This window comes from Microcaecilia unicolor, chromosome 10, assembly GCF_901765095.1.
Source record: "Microcaecilia unicolor chromosome 10, aMicUni1.1, whole genome shotgun sequence".
NCBI lineage: Eukaryota > Metazoa > Chordata > Amphibia > Gymnophiona > Siphonopidae > Microcaecilia > Microcaecilia unicolor.
Window position 1 is genome coordinate 5,288,758 of NC_044040.1, and position 18,294 is coordinate 5,307,051.

The following is an 18,294-nucleotide window of genomic DNA, read 5'->3' on the forward strand; positions in this document are numbered from 1 at the left end:
AAATACATCCCCCCCCCCCCCTTGACTTGCTCCGCTCTATCAATGACCACAGACTTATGCTACCGAGTCCATCTCAGGCCTACTGGTCCACATGAAGAAGTGCATTTACGTTATGCCCTCGTTCCTTTAGAACAATCTGCCTCTCATGATTCGAGCTGAATCTTCTCTAAAAAAAAACTTGAAATCTAGCTTCAAACTCATTTATGTAAAGAGTCTTTTAATTGATGACGGCGTATCCCGCTGAGCATTGGTGAGACACTTCTGTTCACTGCCAGGATGTATGAGTTTGTTTTCTTGTATGAATGGTATGTTTTCCTATGAACCAGTTGAGTTCTTTTCGACTACTCAATTTTATTGTACATCTCCTCAAATTATTTTATTTTTAAAAAAAAGGTGATTCGACAAACCATAACCACTTAAATGTAATATAGTGTCAAGAAATCCTTTCCGCAAACCTTTCCGCACAGCCCTGCCCTGATGAACAAATTCTTGCATTGTGCACACATCAGAAGTGGGCAACATATTCCTAATGAGATATTGCACTTTCCACTCACCCAGCTCTGAGCTACTTCTACCTGTTCAAACTATTTTCCCACCTCTGCAATAAAGCTGCCTTTCTTCAGATTTCTACTTCCAACCACTGATACAGCTGTCAGAATTACGGAGTCTCTGTGCCCCAGGGCAACACTTCTGAACATCTGACTGTGAGTAATTATCTATATGTATTCAATAAAGGGAAACTTTAGAAATAAAGAGACTTCAGGGTGTGTGCTGGTGTGCCAAGGTTTTACTTCAAGATATTGAGACTTTACAGTTAGCAAGGTAACATATTCTACTACTACTACTTCTTATCATTTCTAAGCGCTACTAGACGTACGCAGCGCTGTACACTTGAACATGAAGAGACAGTCCCTGCTCGACAGAGCTTACAATTTGCATTCCATGGAATACCTTAATTAGCTCATTAGCATACATTTTAATACAACCACAGGTGAAAGCTTGGCTCTTCAACCAAGCCTTTAAATGGAAGAAGTAACTAACTTATTAGTCTCACTCACACACACAAGGATTGACTCGGACTGCACATACTGCAGCGGGACATGTTTATTCCACTCCTACCCTAGCTCAGATAATATTTAACCATCTCTCTGACCTCATGTGCAACTTTCTTCAAATCAATCACCTTACTTTCTAATTCTTCCTACTTTCTTACTCATGTATATGTTACAACTTTGCCTTACCTGCCTTCACTACCAATTATAATCTTCTATTACGTATTGTGTTGTCATTGCAAGTAGTATACCATGCCATATTTTGTATTGTTACTTGATATTTTACTGATGTAATTGTGTATTATTCATGTTTGATCTATTCTTACTGTACACCCCCTTAAGTGAATTCCTTAAAAAAAAAAAACTCCAGACTGCCCAAAATACAGCAGCCAGGCTGATATTCAGTAAAACACGCTTCGAACGTGCCAAACCCCTCCGAGAAAAGTTGCATTGGCTCCCAATCAAAGAACGGATCATCTTCAAAATCTGCACCTTAGTTCACAAAATCATGTACAGTGTAGTCCCAGGATACATGACAGACCTCATAGACTTACCAATAGAAACAAGTCAGATCGTCAAGATCCTACCTAAACCTACACCACCCAAATTGCAAAGGACTGAAATACAAAACAACTTACGCAGCCGGCTTCGCCTACATAAGCGCACAACTATGGAATGGGCTCCCAAAAGCTGTGAAAACATCCACGACCACTTGACCTTCAGGAAATCACTAAAACCCTACCTCTTCAAAAAGGCTTACCCCAACGACCCCACATAACCCTCTTCGCCTACCAACACAGCATGACTATGATCGAACAGACAGCACGCAATCTTCATCTACTACTCCGACCATCCACTTATACTTCATACGATCACTATACAAACTTTGTACAACTGGGCAAACACCTCTGACGGTACTATGTAAGCCACATTGAGCCTGCAAATGGGTGGGAAAATGTGGGGTACAAATGCAATAAATAAATAAATAAATAAACCCGTGGCTGCATCTTCCTGCGTGAGCTGACATCCGTGCACAGTTTCTCTCTGCATCGCTAGGTGCGTAAATCTGCATTGAACCTGAGATAAGCCCTGAGTAGACCTTCAGTGTGACTGCCCAGATTTCATTCACTGTGTGAGCTCGGACAGGCCACGCTGTGCTTAACTTCCAATAAGTTCTGGACAGGGGATATTATGTCATGCTGTGTAATCTGATGGAAGTATATTGGTGCTAAAGGACTTTTGGACATATTACATTGCTGGTGTAGAAACCTGCAAAACCAAACTCCTTCCACCTATTTCAGAGATTCCCAACATATCAGGAAAAGTGGTCTACAAATGTGCTGAAAAAACTTCATATAAAATTTGCAATTTTTTAAAAAGAAAAAATTATCTTTATTAATCGCTGCTCTTCCTTTCGTAAGTTGCAACTCACATTTCTACTGGATTTGTTGATACCAGACAAAATTAGACTGTTTCAGAATTATCCCAGTGAGCTTTCCAGATGGCACAGATGTATTTGAGCTGTGACCCCCCCCCCCCCCCCCGAAAAATGACTCTGTGTTGTCTCTGCGACACAAGTGCAGTCCAGCTGTGAATGAGGCTCAGGCCAGTCCAATAAATGGAACCAAGCCTGCAACAAACTTAGTATATCTTAGCACCTGAGGCTTTGGTTTGTAAATAAAAAAATAGAAAAAAATAGACTTCAATCTGTCCTCAATTTGAAACCGAGTTCCTGTCTTGGAAAATGTTACAAAGGACCTTTTGCTTTGAGTTTAAAAAACTCTTTGAAAGCACATTAGGAACGGGCTGTGTTTGGTAATAAACTAGATTTAATTTATTCTTGCTCATTAGAGTTGTATGTTCACCTTATATTCCTTTTTGAGGAGAGGGAGGGGTCAGGAGAGGCTGCAGCAACCACATCTAGGTCCAGCTCTTATATTATTGGGGCAGTGTTACAACCAGGGGCATAGCCAGACTTCGGCGGGAGGGGTGGTCCAGAGCCCGAGGTGAGAGGGCACATTTTAACCCCCCCTGGCGCCGCCGACCCCCCCCCCCCCCACCATGTTACCCCCCCCCCCCCCCCCCGCTGCCATTTTGACCCCTCCCCCGCCGCCACCACCACCTTTGACCCCCCCCCCCCCCCCCGCCAGCCGAAGTCCTCTTCTCCGGCGCAGCCGCGTTGCTGATCTGCAAGGGCAGGCTTCTGTTTCTGTGATTCAGACTCACAGAAACAGAAGCCTGCCCTTGCAGATCAGCAATGCAGCCGCACCGGAGAAGAGGACTTTGGCTGGTGGGGGTTGAGGACCCCCGACAGCAAAGGTACCCGACGACTGGGGAGGGTTGGCAGCGGGAGGGGGGGGTCAAAGGGGTTGGCCAGGGCCAAATCTACAGGGGCCCATGCCTCCGTGGCCCCACGTAGCTATGCCCCTGGGTACAACTGGATGCCTCTGTGTAAGTGCTTTGAGGCCACACAGTGGGAGCCAAATCTGTAACAACAACTGGGTGGCTGGGTTGCATTATAGAACAACTAGAGTAACTCAGTTTTGCTCTATTACAGTACGTGGTTGGCTGGGTTTGCGTTACCGAACACTAGCTTAACTGGGTATTGCTCTATACCTGGGTGCAGTGGCGTAGCCACAGGTGGCCTGTGTGGGCCGGGGCCCACCCACTTAGGGCTCAGGCCCACCCAACAGTAGTACACGTTTAGCGGTAGCTGGTAGGGATCCCAAGCTTGGCCAGCTGAACACTTCCCCCTGATGGTAACGAAAACGCTACTCTCCACGATAACGGCACCTGCGCATGCTCACTTTTCAGCGCAAGCGTTTTCTCAGCAGCTGAGATATTTTTTGGTTGGTGGTTGGGGATGGGGGTGGAAGAGCACTTAGTGCTCACCCACTTCTTGCCTAGGCCCCCCCAAAATGTGTTGTCTGGGTACGCCCCTGCCCTTCCGTTGTATGCATTCCCGAGTTTATGGGCGATATTCAGCACTTAATCGGCTATGATGCACTGCATAAAGATAGGACTGAGTTTTATGCAGTGACTTTGGATGGTTAAGACTGAATATCAGCGCTTAACCAGCCAAGTACTGACTCCGCCCCCAGAACACCCATAAGAGACCCGGTTTTGTGTTAGGCGCTAAGCAGTTAAGTATTGCTGAAAATGAACAAGCCATTTAACGAGCAGGAACCATTTCTGGTCGCTTAAATCAGAATATTGACCCCCCCCCCCCCCCCCCCTATTGTTTCTGGTATGTTTTTCTGTATTGTATTCCTATCCTGGGCTGCGATAAGGGCATTTTATTTCATGGGAAGGTGTACACATTAGGTTAGACTCACAGGAACTTTTTGGAAACTCAGGGCCACCAGGGGGGAGGGGGTGTGTGCAGAGGGATCAAAGTTATGCAGGCCCAGCCTCCAAAGGGGGGCATCGGAAAGCTTCTTCCTGCCTGCCTGCTTCTGAGTCTGTCTCTCTTCTGCTCCTAGTGGGATCCAGATGATTGTATTAACGCGATATCGCGTTAATACAATCATCCAGGTCCCAGCACACAGGAGATGACAGACCGAGGCTGGAGGAGCAGTCAGACACAGGCAAGGAGGTACCTTCTTGGACACAGTGACAGGAAGATGCAGGGGGTGGCGCGGATATCGGGGGCAGCCCGAGCGGGTCCGGCTGTGTCTCTTGACGGCCCTGTTGAAACTAGAGCAACCTAATTGGAACTGTATATTATTGACTACAATCACAGAAATCTTTGCAGTGTCCAGGCTAATTCAAACTTAAGTGTCCCAGTGGCTATGCAAAACTCTACAGAACACTTGCAACATGCTGGCTGCCATTATATCTTTCTTTTGAAAGTAACAGTAGTGCAATATTTAGTTTTTTAAGACTAGCAGCTAAAAGATGCTAATCCCTGCCAAGTTTCTTTTACTGCTCTGTTTCCTCCTTCCAGGGTTTGACATCTGCTTGTGTTTTGCGGCTCCTTCCACCGTGGCCCTTGGCGACCAAATGTGGCTGCTCTGTTTGCCATGTAAAATCTGGGCCTTGTGGTGGTCCAGCAGTTGCAGGATGCAGGTTCTGGATGGATTAGCCATAGGCTTTCTCCTGTTTAAACTGGCTGTGGCCATAAGGGAAAGCAGGGATTGAACATGCCGGTAACCCAATGGACAACCAAGACCGATGAAGCTTCATTCCCACCCTGGCACGGTCTGTGCCAGAGCCGGTGGTGGGAGGCGAGGCTGGTGGTTGGGAGGCGGGATAGTGCTGGGCAGACTTATACGGTCTGTACCCTGAAGAACACAGGTACAAATCAAAGTAGGGTATACACAAAATTAGCACATATGAGTTATCTTGTTGGGCAGACTGGATGGACTGTGCAGGTCTTTTCTGCCATCACTACTATGTTACTATGTACTGTTCCCCCCTGGACACTAAGCGCTGTACAGCCTTTCCAGCTGCAGGGAAGGGAAGCTGGAGAAATCACATTCAGGGGAACATCTGTGCTCATGAGTTCATCGTCACAGCCCCAAGGAATCCTGGTGCATAGGTTTCCAGTGACACTTTGCACTTGGCTGGGGTTCCCTCACACTTTCCCTGGTGGACTTTTCTGTAGTAGGATGTGGATGCCGTTATGTAACTCTGAAATGCTGATGTGGAGCTGCAAAATAACACAGCCATAACACGTCCCAAAATATGAGCACAAGAAAACAGCTGTAAGGCTGCCATACCTCAGAAGAGGAGGGTTTTGTGGCTCAGCTTTCATTCCAACCAAAATGTAAAATATAGGAAAACAACTAGCTTGCAACGAGAAAGGAAAAAGGAGAAATAGTGCCAGTGGCAGGGGAAGGGGGGCTGATATTTTAAGTGACATTTCTATTGTCCTCAAAGCGTCTCTTGGTCTGCCACATCTCCAGAATACTGAAAATAACTACCACACTGGCGATTGTCGGCTTTTGATGCAGGGGTAAACAGAAATATAGACTGTCCTAGGAATACTGGCAAAATATCACAGTAGGATTTTTCTTTTTTTTTTGTGCCCTGGATGGAATCCCAGCAGTTTGAACTCAAGTAACAAGTTCGATGTGTCAGCTTATTCCTGGGCTCCAGCGAGGACTGAGGGTTAAGCAGAAAGTTTCATGAGACGGCAGAATTATCTCTGGAGAGTAGAGGAGGACGATTTACCTAATCCTCTGTGACTTTTATGCTTGACAGAACTTGATTTTAAAAAGATTTACATGTCTCTCAGGACACAATTATTTAAAAAAGAAGAATTTTGAAATATGAAAGGGATAGCTGGAGTTGGTCTTGGCTGCAGCTCTTCCCCATCTGATTGATGTTATGGTGGTATTTTAAAGTGGCTGAGAATACACGAGCTTTCTAAAGACTGCGATCAGCATGGCGGCTGTCCTGCTAAACTTTGAGGATTTCCTGTACGGCTGGGACCGTGTGATGTGGAACCTGACTTTCCGGGCACTCAGGACCTGCCGTCTCGGGAACTTGCGAGGCCTGCAGATGATTCTAAAGCCGTGGTGCATCTCCCGGGCAGTATATCAGGTAGGTAGGTCCACGTGCCCTGTGGCAGGGGACCACATTGATACATGTCTCGCAGGGACATCAGAAGATGCCCTACTGCTGGGTTCTTACATGTGAAAACTGAACATTCACCATGGTATGTAGATGAAAACAGGACAGCACGTGCAGTTTAACCGTACAGTTCATAGACAGTGTAAAAGTCAGTACAATATGTTGCAAATCATCGAACTAGCTGTCAGCGTGATCTTTAATGGATGCTGAATGTTAAGGTTTTATTACGAAGCGGTTTCCTGACGTTTCTGCTGCTTAGGCTTTTGCATGCCATTCCACATGTCTGATGCTAATTTTCAGGTGCAATGCACAGTCATTTTAATATTTGTTACCCCTCACCAACTGGAATTCAACAAGCTTGTTCTTTATTAGTTTCTGGGTTCTCAGTAATTACTGCAGCAAAACAGTTCCAGAAAATTAGATGAAGCCCTTTAATCTGCTGATTAATCTGCACGGCTGTGGGTTGCAACTTTTAACATTTTCAGGCTCGCTGTTCCTAATATGTCATTCATGTGAAAACTACCATTTGATTTTCAAAGGACACTCTGCAATGAAATCTATCTGGTTAAATAAAGAGTTAACTGACTTTAGCTCTCACCCCACCGCTGAACAACTGAAAAATAGTTGCCTAGGTTCAACGTGTCTCCAGATCACAAGTAAAGAGGGGTCTGAAAACCAGGGGACCTAGGTTTGATTCCCACTGCAGCTCATTGGGACTCTGGGCAAGTCACTTAACCCTCTGTTTCCCCAAGTACATATAAGTACCTGTATATAATATATAAACTACTTGATTGTAACCTCAGAAAGGTGGGATATCAAATCCCATCCTCTTCCCTTTTATTGCGCCGTGTAATACGGTAATTTACAAGTAATTAAATAAAAACATAATGAGTTCCTGCCCCAAACAGTTTAGAATGTACTTGGGTACCTAATACATGTGAGAGGATGAGAGATGCACTAAGCCAGTGGGAGAATCCTTCACTATATTGGTTCAAAGACATCTTGAAAACCCAACTGTGCTGTGGCCCCGAGAACCAATACAGCAATAATCCACCTTATTGTTTATTATTTTGTTACATTTGTATCCCACGTTTTCCCACCTCTTTGCAATGTGGCTTACATATTACCGTTAACGGCGTTAGCCGATTCCGGTCTGAACAAATACATGGCATGAATTAATGGATACAGTGATATTGTGGGGAATTGAAGTACACGTATGGTAGGTAGAATTGGTGGGATCTTAGAGAGGGAGAGAGGGGAGGAAGGGTCAGGTAATGTTCATAACGATCTTTGGTTACATTGTGTCGCAAGTGTCCAGGGTATTTTTATGTTGGGTCGGTGGGGTATGCTCTTCTGAACAGGTCTATCTTAGTGCTTTCCGGAAGTTCAGATGGTCGAGCGTCAGTTTTTACTGCTTTTGGCAGTGCGTTCCATAGTTGTGCGCTTAAGAAGGAGAAGCATGAACCAGAGTCACCTCAAACTGTAATAAAAAGGGTAAAGGGTCATGGATTTGATATACCGCCTTCTGTGCTACAACCATATTTATACATGCAGGTATTTGCTCTGTTCCTAGTGGGCTCACAATCTAAGTTTTGTACCTGGGGCAATGGAAGGTAAGTGGGAATTGGGCCTACACCTCCAAACTCTCTGCAACATCCTCAAAGAGACGGCAAAAGACAGAAGAACAGCAACTCTTGCAGCCACACAGACAAGTCAAACACAGTGAGGGTGACAAATGATGGGAACAGCAGACCATATGCCACTGTGTTAAAGCTTGATTACAACATCCGGCCAAAAAGGCCTTCCTCGGGAGTCTACAATTGAATGCATCAAATTTCAAGATGTCCTCTATAAAATACTTGCAATGTCTTATACCTTGCTGTTGAAACTTCTCAAAAGGATCATGGGCGCAAAACACTATGCATGTATTTTGTAGAGGACATCTTAAAATTTGATACGTCCAATTGAAGACTCTTGAGGAAGGTCTTTTTGGCTGAAACACGACTCGTGTCAAGTCTCGGATGTTGTAATAAAGCTTTAACACACTGCACATCGTCTGCTGTTCCCATCATTTGTCATACATCCTCAAAGAGGCCATAACAGTTTGAACAACCAAGGAAATTTGGAATTCAAAAGACAAACTGTTGACTTAAGTGTTACTCACTAGATGTATTCTACCAATCATTGTCAAACCCCCTTAACCAACTAACCTACAAAAATTCTGCTTTAGCAGGATTCAACTTCCACTTATGAATTTCCAGGCTTTTTTTTTTGAGGGGGTACTTGGGGGTACTGAGTACCCGGCACCTTTCCATTGTGTGCTGAAATTGGCCCATGGTTCCTAAATTTTAATGAAAGAGCTCAGGAGAGAATACCTGACCACCTCAGTCTACCTTCCACCCCCCCCCCCCCCCCCCCCCCCCCCAAAAACCAAAATGCACTTCTGGCTACAACCCCTGAAAGCAAGCAAGAGTAGGCCCTTTTTTAGCATCCTAGACAGTTGGCACTGTTGCCGGAATCCAGGCCTGCTTCTTCCCCTTCTTGATTCCCTTCCTTGGAGTCCTTCCAGCTACTTCCTAGCTTTTCTTTTGACCACACGCATCCTTTCCCAGGTGAACTCTACCTGTTTTGTGGATGTGGTGTACCATACAACATTTTTGAAAGTGTAGGTGTGCAGTAGGCTTGAAGCAATTGAGAAACCCAGCTGCAGATATCGCAAACACATGTGAAATTAGGAAGGGGTGAATTCACTAACCCCCTGGCTACTAAGCCACGCAGCAATGCCAACATAGCTTACCATGGCTTACCATGCAAAAGTGAATGGGATGTGTCGGCATTAGCGCACGGGGGGGAGGGTTTAAACTATTCAAGAGAACGACATTAAGGAAATAATTTTCAACTCTTTTTCACAAATGAAATGGAAGTGAAAGGCCTCTTATATGTAGAGGGCTTGCAGGTTCTGCTTGTAATGCTCTGCTCAGCACAGACCTCTAGCGCCTCTAGCAGAACTGGGTGAGTGAACTTTTGATCTGGAAAGATCTCACAGAACAAGAGCTGACCCCTCTGCTTAGTCAGTTGATAAATCTTAAGAACAATTCTCAGTAATAGTCAGCTTAAGATTTCAATGCCTTATGAATTAACAAAAGAATTTGCTAACCATGAAAAGCCTCAATATTGGAGATATATGCTGAAAGCATGATTGTCCGGATATAAGATAGGCCGCTCTATTCTGGACCTCCCGCATTGCCCTAATACCGGATTTTGCTAAACCCAAGGACAGGGCATTGCAGTAGTCCACTCCAGACCACTCACTGAATAAGCAATTTAAATCTTCCATTAGGATACAACCCTTCAACCTTAAAACTGAACGCTGAACTACCTTTCTAATATAGGTAGTCTGGTCAGAGCATTGGTGGGATGTGGTATAAAGTCCTTGTGCAACGTCATCTGTTACTGTCCTATTCTACACAAGGAAAGTAGATGCCAGTCTTCCTTTACCTCATGGTCGCAGCTGTAGCGATGCCAGCAATGGCACTGAGGTGCATCAAAATGATGCATCTATGTACTTCTGAGTTGGGTCATGACCCACAGTTTGGGAATAGGCACCTCTATCTAGTCATCTAAAGATAAGAGCACCGATACCCTCAGTACAACTAACCAACATGATGACTACTGCAAAGCAGTGGCATAGCTAGGTGGGGCCACAGGGGCCTGGGCCCCTGGTTGGCTGCCCCCCCCAGCTGAAGACTTCGTCCAGCGCTGGTCTGTGGCAGTGCTGCCGCATCGCCTGTCCTGCGTGCCTGAGGTGAGGAGAAGAGAGAGCAGGGCAAGTAATGTGGCGGCACCGGAGACCAGGCTGGATGATGGCGTCAGCTGGTGGGGGTTGGGGACCCCGCCAGCCAACCAGGGGCCCAGGCCCCCAAGGTCCCACCTAGCTATGCCACTGCTTTGCAGTAGTCTTCATGTTGGTTAGTTGTACTGAGGGTATCGGTGCTCTTATCTTTAGATGACTAGATAGAGGGTGCCTATTCCCAAACTGTGGGTCACGACCCAACTCAGAAGTACATAGATGCATCGTTTTGATGCACCTCGGTGAGGCGCAAAGGGGTGGCGGCGGCAGCAGGGCAGCAACCAAAATGTGCCCCCTACCTCGAGGTCTGGCTACACCCCTGCTACAAAGAGGTGAAAATCTTGCTCCTCCTGTCCATTAATAAGTTTATTCCCAGGAATTCATTGATCAGATCTGCTATAAGAAGTATTTTGCTGATCCCTCACCTTATAATGTATAATGTAGCAAGGACTTTCAGTTTCCTTTATGACAATATGTTGGATGAACTTTTGCCTCTGATCACAACTGGGCTCTGATGGAATGAAAGTGGCAGTTCAGAATCTCCACACAGTTTGCGCCTTTGGGAATCACAGTACAGAGAAGGAAGCTAAGTCTTCGATGTTCAACTCTTGAAGTTCATAAATCTTACAGCTCACAGTTGCGGCTGCAGAGCGGCCGAGATTGATGTGAAATATAAATATGCAGATTGGAATGCCGACCTCCATTCTCAGGTTCAGGCAACTTGAAAAAAAGTTTGAGGAAATGAGGTCTTTGGATTTCCCAGAGCTGAAAAATCCTGGGGTCGGCTACACTCAGTGGCTCTCTGTCAAAAGCAAAAATTGCTTGAAAGGTCAATATGGCTAAAAGAACCAGAAAAGGCTTATTAAGTTGTCATAGGTAAAAGATTTGGACCTGCAGGCACCTCCTGGTTGAGTGTGTTCCAGGGTCCAAGAACAGCTTGGTATAATATAGGGAGCTTTCTGCAAGGCTTTTGCACAGCAATCAACACAACCCAGACGGCCTGGCCGCAAGATATTTCAAACTTTATGAGCGCATATTTAGCATTTAAGAGGCTTGAACTGGTTTCTGTAAAAAAACGAGGTTTCCAGAAAGGATAATTAACCCCAAATGTTTGAGAAATTGTTTGACAGGGCTCTAATTCTGAGGCATCAAGGAGAGGGGAGGGGGATGGAGGAAGCAAGCTGATCTTACTAAAATAAAACGCCTTTGCCAAGAAAAAAATCATGGCACGTTGAAAACTGTTCTGTGCAGAGATGTTAACCATTGCAGAATTTGCAAACGCCTACAATGATTTTTCAAAACCTCAATGACCAGGGTCTCTGGCAAATTTTTGGCTTACCATGCAAACTCTGCATGCAGTAAAATTGAACATGTATATCGGAGGGTGGTTTGCACTGTTATCCGTTCTGGATAAATGTCTTCATACCCAGAAAATGTACTAAGGTGTTCATGCCAAAGGAGAAATATGTGAAAGCTGTTGTCACTTTAATTATCTGCAAAATGAAATTGTGATTTTTCTGTACCTCCCAAGAAGTATATTAGCTTTCATCCCATATTCTCCCATTACTTTTCCCCCCACTTTTACACATGAGATTGAGCGTCAGGTCCAAGTGTGACAGTTTAATGAAACAATTTTTCAACTTGTAACGGTCATCTGGTTCACAGTGTGTTTTCAGCAAAGGAGTCTGAAATAATCTACAAAACCAAAGTGATGCATGTGGGAAAGAGGAACCCGAATTATAGCTACGTCATGCAAGGTTCCACATTAGGAGTCACAGACCAAGAAAGGGATCTAGGTATTGTCATTGATGATACATTGAAACCTTCTGCTCAGTGTGCTAAGAAAGCAAATAGAATGTTAGGTATTATTAGGAAAGGAATGGAAAACAAAAATGAGGATGTCATAATGCCTTTGTATAGCTCCATGGTGTGACCGCACCTCGAATATTCTGTTCAGTTCTGGTCGCCGTATCTCAAAAAAGATATAGTGGAATTAGAAAAGCTGCAGAGGAGGGTGACGGAAATGATAAAGGGGCTGGGATGACTTCCCTATGAGGAAAGGCTAAAGTGGCTGGGGCACTTCAGCTTGGAGAAAAGGCGGCTGAGGGGAGATATGATAGAGGTCTATAAAATAATGAGTGGAGTTGAACAGGTAGATGTGAAGCGTCTGTTCACGCTTTCCAAAAATACTAGGACTAGGGGGCATGTGATGAAGCTACAATGTAGTAAATTTAAAATGAATCGGAGGAAAAGTTTTCTTCACTCAACATGTAATTAAACTCTGGAATTTGTTGCCAGAGAATGTGGTAAAGGCGGTTAGCTTAGCGGAGTTTAAAAAAGGTTTGGATGGCTCCTAAAGGAAAAGTCCATAGACCGTTATTAAATGGACTTGGGGATAAGCAGTATAAAATGTTTGTACTTTTTTGGGATCTTGTCAGGTATTTGTGATCTGGATTGGCCACTGTTGGAAACAGGATGCTGGGCTTGATGGACCTTTGGTCTTTCCCAGTATGGCAATACTTATGTACTTATGCAATTTCTTCTGGGCCCCTGGATTTGCTGGCAGGGGTTCCCAACCCCCGCCAGCTGAAGCCGGTATCCAGCGCCACCGCATTGCCTGCCCTGCTCTCTTCCCCTCAGGTCCGGCACGCTCCTTTTAGTGAAACTGAGCAGGTGATGCGGTGGCACCAGAGACTGGCGCTGGACGAAGGCTTTAGCTGGCAGGGGTTGGGGGACCCCCGCCAGCCAAGGTATTTGCGGCGGGCAGCGGTAAGGTGGCGTAGGCGGCGGTGGGGCAGCGGGAGGGCAGGGGAGCGGCAGACCAAAATGTGCCCCCCACCTCGGGCTCTGGCCCCCTCCCACCGTGAGATCTGGCTACGCCCCTGTTGGTGTGTAAAGCCTATGTCAACTATGATAGTAGTGATTTCAACAGTTCCCTTATAGAAAGTTGCACACTCACAGCAGTTAAAGTAGCTTTTATACTGCTACCAATCCATGAGCCAGGACGGGGCTTTTCTTCTGCTTCTTAGTGCTTCCCTTGTGGTATTGGAAGGATATCTACAGTGAGGCCAAATTGAAGAAACCCACTTGACGGAGTAGCCAGAACTTCAGGTGTCCTGCACTCATTGGTCTTGTTGTTATTAAATGACCAGCTCCAGAGCCTTTGGTGACATGAATGATGTCAGTGGTCTTTGATGTGGTCCCAGAGACCAGACGGTGGTAACTAGTGATGACACGGGATGCTGAGAAACAGCTGTAGAGCGGCTCAGGGTCTTTCAGGCTTCTTTTATCTATTGTGTTTCAATTTGTAAAGCTTATGAATGAATTAGCACCTTTTATGCAAATGCTGGCCTGTAGGAGTCTAGTATCAAAGAAGAAAATACTCCTGGTATCAGACTATTATTCTTTATTTTACATTGTGTTTTTCTTGGTACAGTGAGAAAACTGAAAACCACAAACCTGACATTGTGGGAACATCATCCTCGGACACAGACGTCTGTATGCGAACACCAAAATATTGATGTTTATTCATAAGAGCAACAGAGGTGTGCAAAATTACAAAAACGCAAGAATTTTGTTTTAATATGTTCAGTTACCAAACGCATGAGATAAAAGTGAACCTTTTCTTTTAATAAAATCAGCTGATGGATGGTATTATTTTTCCTATTTACTTCGTAAAACCTGCAAAGAGAGTGAGAACTATTTGAGAAATACTGACTTCAAATTTCAGTTTTATTTCCAAATTTGGGGATCTCATTCATACAGCTTTCCAAAGATCTGGTTTATTTATTTTCAGTTTGGAGAAGAGACAGCTGAGGGGAGACATGATAGAGGCATATAAAATAATGAGTGGAGTGGAACAGGTGGATGTGAAGCGTCTGTTCATGCTTTCCAAAAATACTAGGACTAGGGGGCATGCGATGAAACTACACTGTAGTAAATTTAAAACAAATCAGAGAAAATGTTTCTTCACCCAACGCATAATTAAACTCTGGAATTCGTTGCCGGAGAACGTGGTGAAGGTGGTTAGCTTAGCAGAGTTTAAAAAGGGGTTAGACGGTTTCCTAAAGGACAAGTCCATAAACCGCTACTAAATGGACTTGGGGAAAAATCCACAATTCCAGGAATAACATGTATAGAATGTTTGTACGTTTGGGAAGCTTGCCAGGTGCCCTTGGCCTGGATTGGCCGCTGTCGTGGACAAGAGACTGGGCTCGATGGACCCTTGGTCTTTTCCCAGTGTGGCATTATTTATGTACTTAAGTACTTATATTTATTTACTCAACTTTTATGGCCCGTCCTCCCAACCACGCTCAGAACAAGTTACAAGATTACATTCATAGTAATAAAACATAGCAGAGACGTTCAAATATAGGATGATTTATAAATGCTTTTCACCAGAGATGTAGACAGACTGAGCCAGGCCCAGGGCAGGGCCACAGCTGCCAGGACCCCCAAGACCGCCTATGCTGGCCCCCCCCCCCCACAGGAACGCCACTGGCACCCTGCTCCCAGATCGCCAGGTTGCCAGACTTTAAAAATTGGGGGAGCTGGAGCCCAAGGTGGGGGGGGGGCACATTTTGCCCCACCTCCCTGCACCATGTCGCAACTCCACATACCTTGGCTGGCGGGGTCCCCAAGCCCCGCTAGCAGAAGCCCTTCCTCCAGCGCTGTTCTCCGCCGCATTGCATATGTGATGTGATGGGAAAAGCAGCCACAGGGCAGGCAATGAAGCGGAGAACAGCGCTGGAGGAAGGGCTTCTGCTAGCGGGGCTTGGGGATCACCACCAGTCAAACCAGAGGCCCCAAAGCCCTGTGTCTGCTCCTCCCTAGCCTCTAAAGGGGGGGGGGGCGGCACCAGAGTTTTCTCTCTCCTGCTCCTGTTGGGATGCAGTCACCCGGGTCCCATCAGGAGCAGGAGAGAGACAGACCCCAGCTTATGTGGAATCTGGGCAGTGCTGGGGCTATTCATGCGGTCTATTGATACCGCTAAACGTAGCCGATTTGGCACTGAATATTTATTTATTTGTTACATTTGTACCCCGCGCTTTCCCACTCGAGGCAGGTTCAGTGCGGCTTACATAGTAATAGGGGTTACAAGGTATTGCAGAGAGAGTACAAGCTGTGGTATAACAGAATAAAGATGGAAATACGCAGATAGGTGGGATGGGCAAGTAAGAAGGGGCTAGGAGAGACAGGAGGGGGGAAGGTTGAAATGAGCAAGGGTTAAGGGGGTGGGAGTGGCCGGAGGAGGGAATAGTTTGAGGGATAGCATAGAGGCAGTTGATGGAAGATGTGGTCTAAGTCATAGTCGTTGTCAAGTGAGTAGGTGTTGGGTAAAGGGTTCATAAGATTAGGTTAGATCATTTGGGTATGCTTGCTTGAATAGATGGGTTTTCAGCAATTTCCGGAAGGGTAGATAATTGTTGATTGATTGAATGGATCTGGTTAGGGCATTCCATAGTTGGCTGCCGATGAAGGAGAAGTTGGATGCATAAGAGGTTTTGTACTTGAGACCTTTGCAATTAGGATTGTGTAGGTTGAGATATGTTCGAGAAGATTCTGACCTGTTTCTGGTTGGAAGGTCTATCAGATCAATCATGAAATCGGAGATTCTCCATGGATAATCCTATGAATCAGTGTGTGGACCTTGAAGTTTATTCGTTCTCTGAATAACCAGCTATGTTGCTCAATATAGTCAGTAAGCGACTAGCCACTAACCATGGATATTCAGCAGGAGAGAACCGTTATCTCCCCTGCAGTAAGGCACTAAGAGGTCCTTTTACTAAGGTGGGCTGGAAAATGGGCTGTGCTACTGCAGGCGTGTGTTTTGGGCATTGCACAGATCCATTTTTCAGCGCTCCTGTAAAACAGGCCTTGTTTTAAAATTTTTGCCAAAAAATGAACGTGCGGCAAAATCAAAATTGGCGTACATCCATTTTGGGTATAAGAACTTACCGCCACTCATTGGCTTAGTGGTAAGGTCTCACATGTTAACCGTGACGGTAATTATCTATGCACATAGAATGATGATTACCGCCCGGTTTCCACCACGCGCAGGAAATTAAAAATTATTTTCCGGTACGCTTAGCAGACACATAAAAAACAAAATTACCGCCCAGGCCACGCGGTAGCTGGGCAATGACTCCAAATTGGCATGCGTAGGACACGCGTAGGTGCCTACGTGGCTTAGTAAAAGGACCCCTAAAACATTATTTAACCAGTAGGAGCAGTGGCTATCCTAGGTCGGCTGCCACCCGGGGTGGATCGCCGCTGCGCACCCCCCCCCCCCCCCCGGGTGAAGCAGCATCCTTCCCCCCCAAGGTGCAGCACGACACACACCCCCGGCACAATGACACCCCCCTCCCCGGTGCATCAAGCCCCCCCCCCCCCCCGGGTGCATTCTTGGCTGCTGGAGGGTGCAGAGAGCAGCTGCGCGCCTGTCGGCTCCACTGGCTCCCTGCTCCCTCTGCCCCGGAACAGGAAGTAACCTATTCCGGGGCAGAGGGAGCAGGGAACCAGCGGAGCTGACAGGCGCACAGCTGCTCTCTGCACCCTCCAGCAGCGTGCACCCGGGGCGGACCACCCCCACTGCCCCACCCTTGGTACGCCGCTGGATAGGAGCCATTTCTGGCGAGCACAATAGTTTTGCATATCGGGCCCTAATTGTTTTTGGCTTACATGAAAACTATAACACTAAAGGCTAGATCTGATTGCAGGGTAAAAAAACTCCCTCCACAAACCACAAATTAGTGAGTGGTTTTCTATATGCAGCAAACGTTACATTTAGGCTAATTTTAAGGTGCAGGGCTAAACCAAACAAACTTTCCACCATATCGACAACAAAATCCACAAAAAGTACTCTTTTTTTTTTTCTTTTCTTTTGCACATTTTTGAAAGGGCACAGGTTAAACCTGAAATATAAATCTTCTGTTCCTTGAAAACGTGAGCTAAACAAATTGAACAAATTGCTACGTAATGCAACGTTCCATGTTAGGAGTCACGGACCAAGAAAGGGATCTAGGTGTCGTCGTTGATGATACGTTGAAACCCTCTGCTCAGTGTGCGGCAGTGGCTAAGAAAGCAAATAGAATGTTGGGTATTATTAAGAAAGGAATGGAAAACAAAAATGAGAATGTTATAATGCCTTTGTATCGCTCCACGATGTGACCGCACCTTGAATATTGTGTTCAATTCTGGTCACCGCAACTCAAAAAAGATATAGTGGAATTAGAAAAGGTGCAGAGAAGGGCAACGAAAATGATAAAGGGGATGGGACGACTTCCCTATGAGGAAAGGCTAAAGCGGCTAGGGCTCCTCAGCTTGGAGAAAAGGCGGCTGAAGGGAGATATGATAGAGATCTATAAAATAATGAGTGGAGTGGAATGGGTAGATGTGAAGCCTCTGTTTACGCTTTCCAAAAATACTATGACTAGGGGGCATGTGATGAAGCTACAAAGTAGTAAATTTAAAATGAATCGGAGAAAAGTTTTCTTCACTCCCCCTCCCTTCTGCAAAAAGAAGCTCACCCTGGCATGGTGATAACACTGAGGATGTCTCTACTGTTTGAGGACAGTGTCCATCCTTTGCAGCTTCTTCACTTCCACAGAGCAATAATTCATGTTTGATAGAACTATGATGCAGGAGACAAGGTTCACACTGACCCAAGTGATGTATATGAAAGGACTTCCAGGAGGATCCCTGTCTGAGGGTGTTATCTGGAGCTACCTAAACATGATGAGTCTGTTGGGGTGGGGAGGGGAAGAATTCTTTTCAAGGCTCTCACTTCTGCAGCTGTCTTATGGTATTGGATTC

At 45.7% G+C, this 18,294-nt stretch overlaps 1 protein-coding gene across 2 annotated transcripts in view; it reads left to right on the forward strand.

Annotated features, from left to right (window-relative positions):
- The first annotated feature begins 6,431 nt into the window (after positions 1–6,431).
- FRMD4A (FERM domain containing 4A) overlaps positions 6,432–18,294 on the forward strand; it is a 362,260-nt gene continuing 350,397 nt past the window's right edge. For both annotated transcript variants that reach the window (XM_030216141.1, XM_030216142.1), the window contains exon 1: positions 6,432–6,599. In XM_030216141.1, the coding sequence (XP_030072001.1) occupies positions 6,441–6,599 (159 nt within the window). In that variant the 5' untranslated portion in view covers positions 6,432–6,440. The remainder of the gene's footprint in view (positions 6,600–18,294) is intronic.